Source organism: Pezoporus flaviventris, unplaced genomic scaffold, assembly GCF_033815535.1.
Source record: "Pezoporus flaviventris isolate CSIRO_AGI_PZ_B2104156 unplaced genomic scaffold, CSIRO_AGI_Pfla_v1 ptg000103l, whole genome shotgun sequence".
NCBI classification, from domain to species: Eukaryota; Metazoa; Chordata; class Aves; order Psittaciformes; family Psittacidae; genus Pezoporus; species Pezoporus flaviventris.
Genome location: NW_026892651.1, coordinates 1,315,576 through 1,321,152, shown reverse-complemented (window position 1 = coordinate 1,321,152; position 5,577 = coordinate 1,315,576). Strand labels below are relative to the sequence as shown.

At 50.8% G+C, this 5,577-nt stretch overlaps 1 protein-coding gene across 1 annotated transcript; it reads left to right on the top strand.

Annotated features, from left to right (window-relative positions):
• Positions 1–3,235: 3,235 nt before the first annotated feature.
• LOC133281581 (stress-70 protein, mitochondrial-like) lies at positions 3,236–4,629 on the top strand. Its single transcript, XM_061477307.1, is given in 2 exon segments — positions 3,236–4,262; positions 4,265–4,629. Coding segments are annotated over 2 exon segments (1,392 nt in total).
• The last annotated feature ends 948 nt before the right edge of the window (positions 4,630–5,577 follow it).

Below are 5,577 nucleotides of genomic sequence, written 5' to 3'. Positions count from 1 at the left end.
CTAAGGCAAACCGCTCCGTTGACCTGACTTCATCTAAGGTCTCAGGGGTACAGGACTCTTCAGGACTGCCTGCAGCAGAGTAGACAGAGACAAAGAAGGCATTCAGTAACTCTGCCATCTCTGTATCTTCTGTCACCAGGGCACCCATCCCGTTCATCAGTGGGCCTACATTGCCTCTGGTGTTAGTTTTATCTGCCATGTATTTGAAAAAGCTCTTTTTGCTGTCCTTGACCCTTCTTGCCAGGTTTAATTCTAAGGAGGCCTTAGTCATCCTAGCTGCCTTCCTACATCCTCTAGCAGCAGCCTTATATTCCTCCCAAGTGGCCAGCCCCTCCTTCCATGACCTGTAAACTCTCCTCTTCCACTTGAGCATACCCAGCAATTCCCTATTTAGCCACGAAGGTCTCCTGGCCCTCTTCCTTGACTTCCTATGTGTCGGTATGTTCTGATCTTGAGCTCAGAAAAGCAATCATTGAATTCCAACCAACTATCTTGTGCCCCTGTCGTGGTTTAAACCCAGTCAGGTAACTTGTTCACTCACTCCCAGTGAGTGGTGCCGAGCTGACAACAATCAAGGTCCGTGTCCGTCTCTCCCCCCCCCCCCGCACCGGGGCTCTCCCCTTCCCCGCTCCCGGAGGAACGGGGAGGAGGATCGAGGGAGTGCAACTCCTACGGGTTGAGACAAGAACAGTCCAGCAACAAATCACCACCGCTACTATCAGCTAAAACAATGATAAGGGAAAATAACAAGAGAAGAGAATACGATACCACCGGCCAAGAAAGCGAGTTACACCCGGAAGCCCCTGTCCTTCCGGGTAACTCCCAGTTACCCCCCACCCCGGGCATGACATGCTGTGGTATGGAATACCTCCCCGGCTAGCCCGGGTCAGGAGCCCCGTCTCTGCTTCCTCACAGCCTCCCCTCCTCCCTGGCAGAGCATGAGCCTCACAGAGTCCTTGGTCAGGGTAAACATCACTTAGCAACAACCGAAAACATCGGCTTCACCAACACTGTTCTCAAACTAGAGGTCAAAACACAGCACTGCACCAGTTAACACAAAGGAAAAAAACATGACTGCTACTGCTGAACCCAGGACAGCCCCTTTACCTTCAAACAGCCTTGCCCATGGGATTTCCCCTAGCAATTTCTTGAAAAGGCCAAAGTTTGCCCTGCTAAAGTCCAGGGTTGCAATTCTACTTGCTATTCTACTGGTCCGACCACACAAGATCCTGAATTCCACCATCTTGTGGTCGCTGCAACCAAGGCAGCCCTCAACCCTTACTGCTTGGACCAGACCCTCCTTGTTAGTGAGGGTGAGATCCAGCAGCGCTCCTCTCCTGGTTGGCTCATCCACCATTTGCAGGAGGAAGTTATCATCCATACACTGGAGGAACCTCCTGGACTGTGGCTGGGTTGCTGAGTGGTCCTTCCAGCAAACATCAGGGAAGTTAAAATCCCCCACGACGACCACGGCCTGTGACTGTGAGGCCGCTCTTAGCTGCCTGTAGAAGGCCTCGTCAACTTCCTCACCCTGATCTGGTGGCCTGTAACAGACACCCACAACAGTATCGCCCCTGCGAGCCTGCCCATTAATTCTCACCCACAGACTCTCAACTCGCTCGTCATCTGTCCCTGGACAGAACTCAGTGCATTGTAGCTGCTCTCGCACATAAAGAGCAACCCCACCACCCCTCCTGGCTGGCCTGTCTTTCCTGAAAAGGACATAGCCCTCCATGACTATATTCCAGTCATGTGAGCTGTCCCACCACGTCTCTGTAATTGCCACCAGATCATAATCTCCTGACTTAACACAGGTTTCCAACTCCTCCTGCTTATTTCCCATGCTGCGCGCATTGCTGTACAGACATTCCAGGGAGCGAGCTGAGCACACCGATTTCACCCTAGGATTATAGGAGGCCTCCCAGTCTTCATCAATTCTGGAGTGCTGCCCCACTGGGGCAAGCCCAGCTACAACCCCATCCCCCTTTTAATCTAGTTTAAAGCTCTCCAAATGAGCCCTGCTAATTCATGCCCCGGCATCCTTTTGCCTCTGTGAGATAAACCTTTCCCACTTGTCATTGTCCAGACTGGTGCCCTATAAAGCCAGCTGTTATCAAAGAATCCAAAGCCCTGCCTGTAGCACCAGTCTCGAAGCCAATCGTTTATGGACTGAATTTTCCCTGATCCGGGCTCCAGGCAAAATACACACTTCCCTAAGATGAGGGTCAACTCTGCATATCGGGCCCTCTGTTCCTCTCAGGAGGGAATCACCTACTACAAAGACCCTTCTTTCTTTCTTATCAGAGGCAGTCTTGAGGTGCAAAGTCGACCGCCTTTTCCTATGTGGCCTCGTAGGCTGGCCTTGCCCCACATTTTCACCTACCTCTCCTTCAAGATCCAGGGCCTCAAACCTATTACGGAGGGACACCTGGGGAAGCAGGGCAGGAAGGGGGGAGGGTTTCCCACGACACTGAACTGGAACTCGCTTCCAACCCTCGGCGTCTTTTTGGTCCCCTACCTCTGCGCAACAGCTACAGGGCAGGGGGTGTCTCGGGTCATCCCCCTCTGTGTGAGAAGGCAGGGGGTCCTTCCCCTTTTGGGGGGTATCTCCCTGGAACCGCTCCAACTGGCACACTAGGGAGTTACTCCACCAGTCGATCTCCCTTTCACACTCCCTGATGGTCCTCAGCATCTCAACCTCCTCCTTAAGTTTTGCCACCAGGCTAAGCAGATCTTCTACCTGCTCACACCTCATGCAGGTGGAATGCTGTCCTCCCTCCCCCGGCAGCAGCAGGCTCTGGCACTCCCTGCATCCAGAGACCTGAACAGCCGCAGTTTGGGACGGGGTCTCTGTCTGAGTTGCTGCAGTCTTCTTACTGAAAGCTCTCTTTCTGGAGGTGAACATAATGGTCCGCAGTCGGACACCAGCAACAGGGTCAGCAACACGACCTGCTTGTTCCTCCCTGCGCCTGGTGGGCAGCGACACGTCGCTGCCCTCTCAGAGGCTCTTTCAAGGCAAGGGGCAGGGGGGTGGTCACTGTCACCGTGGGAACGCCCCCCGCCACTTCAGCCGCTCTCTCACAAGGGCTGCTGGGGCTTCGGGGATCGGGAGATGTCGGGAATCGCGATGCCTCTGTGCTATCCCCTCTGATTTTCCTAATCTCCGTTGACCCTCGCGGTCGCTGAAGCTTGCCGGCTGCGGCTCTAGCTAGGCTAGCTCCGATCAGCTGACTGAATGACTGCGCCCAGCGTGGCACAGACTTTCTGGAATGGGCTCAGTCAAAATGTTCTCAGAGCAGCATCCAGCAGAAAATATGCCTCAGAAGCAATTAAAGGTGCTGTTATTGGAATTGATTTGGGCACAACCACCTCCTGCGTGGCAGTTCTGGAAGGAAAGCAAGCGAAAGTGCTGGAAAACTCTGAAGGTGCCAGGACAACCCCTTCAGTTGTTGCATTCACAGGTGATGGCGAGCGCTTGGTTGGGATGCCAGCAAAGCGGCAGGCGGTAACTAACCCCCACAACACCTTCTACGCCACCAAGCGTCTCATCGGACGGCGCTATGATGACTCTGAAGTGAAGAATGATATTAAATATGTTCCATTTAAAATTGTCCGTGCCTCCAATGGTGATGCCTGGGTAGAGGCTCATGGGAAACTCTATTCTACAAGCCAGATTGGTGCCTTCGTACTAATGAAGATGAAGGAAACTGCAGAAAATTACCTGGGGCATGCAGCAAAGAACACTGTGATCACAGTCCCTGCTTACTTCAATGATTCTCAGAGACAGGCTACAAAAGATGCTGGGCAGATGGCTGGCTTGAATGTTTTGAGGGTGATTAATGAGCCAACAGCAGCTGCACTTGCCTATGGTTTGGACAAGTCTGAAGACAAAGTTACAGCAGTCTACGATTTGGGTGGTGGCACTTTCGATATCTCCATTTTGGAAATCCAGAAGGGAGTCTTCGAGGTGAAGTCCACCAATGGTGACACTTTCTTAGGTGGAGAAGATTTTGACCAGGCTTTGATCCAGTATATTGTTAAAGAGTTCAAGAGAGAGATGGGTGTTGACCTGACTAAAGACAACATGGCCCTTCAGAGGGTGAGGGAAGCATCGGAGAAAGCCAAGTGTGAGCTTTCATCATCTGTGCAGACTGACATCAACTTGCCATACCTTACTATGGATGACTCTGGACCAAAGCACTTGAACATGAAGCTGAGTCGCTCGCAGTTTGAGGGCATTGTAGCTGATCTGATCAAAAGGACGGCCAGAAAGCCATACAGGATGCTGAAGTCAGCAAGAGTGACATCGGTGAAGTCATCCTCGTTGGTGGCATGACCAGAATGCCAAAGGTGCAGCAGACTGTACAGGATCTGTTTGGCCGTGCTCCTAGCAAAGCTGTTAATCCTGATGAAGCTGTTGCTATTGGTGAAGCTATTCAAGGTGGTGTGTTAGCTGGTGATGTTACTGATGTGCTACTGCTGGATGTAACTCCCCTCTCCTTGGGGATTGAGACACTGGGAGGTGTCTTCACAAAGCTCATCAACAGGAATACTACCATACCAACAAAAAAAAAAGGTCTTAGAACCCATCCTCTCTCTTTCCCTCCTGTCTCCTGGCTGCTCACCTGAATTTTTCTCTGAAGTATGTGAAGCTACCTGGGATTTTTGGTCTGCTTGGTCCACCCGGCAAGATGATCGTTCAACTGAGACAGTCCTCTCCAGAGTAGGCAGCCCTCTTCCACGAACTGCACCTTTCGTTCCGCGATCACGTTGGGGTCACCATTTGAGGGGATTTAAGGCACGGACTCCTATTGCAAGTTGAAGACCCTTTTACTTCAGATTACAAAGATTATATACATTTTACATTATGTCCACACGCTCAGAGCTACAATGTGATTGGTTAGTTGCTGCTGTACATGCACACAAGACGAGCTTTTAATTGGTTAGTCTGCCTTTTTCCTTTTGACCTTCTCCTCACTTCTCAGTTCCTACAGAGTTTTGCTGGAGTCTAGTTCCTCAAAGAGCTAAAATTACAGAGAGTCTGTTGCAGAATGGCTCCAAGAGCAAGGCCATGGATCCTTAGAGGCCTTGTGCGAGCAAAGCAAGGTGTAGGCCTCACAGGTAACCTGATACCGGATGTGGGAGGAGAATGTGAAGGAAGCTGTGTAGAAGTAACCAATACTGTTGTGACTAGGAGGCATGGCTAAACACCACGCGGATATAAGCGAAGTGCGCCACAAATAAAGTAGAAGTTTGCTTATCACCCATATTGGGTTGGCGTGTCTTGCTTCTCCTCGCCGCTAACAAGAGTCTTGCTCAAAGTTAGTTCCCCATAGAATTAAGGTTGCTCTGCATATTCTGACCAAGTTCAAACTCATCCTACAAGGGAAACTTTCAATTACTCTGTAATTCTCCTCAAGACAACTCAAAGTTGTTTACGGATGAAATAAGTTTAAATTTCCCAGGGAACTGAATGCAATGAACACATCCAGGATTTTAGATCACCATTTGTCCTGGGTTAAGCAGTAGCAGTCATTTTTCTCCTTTTTAATAGCTGGTGCAGTGCTGTGGTTTTGA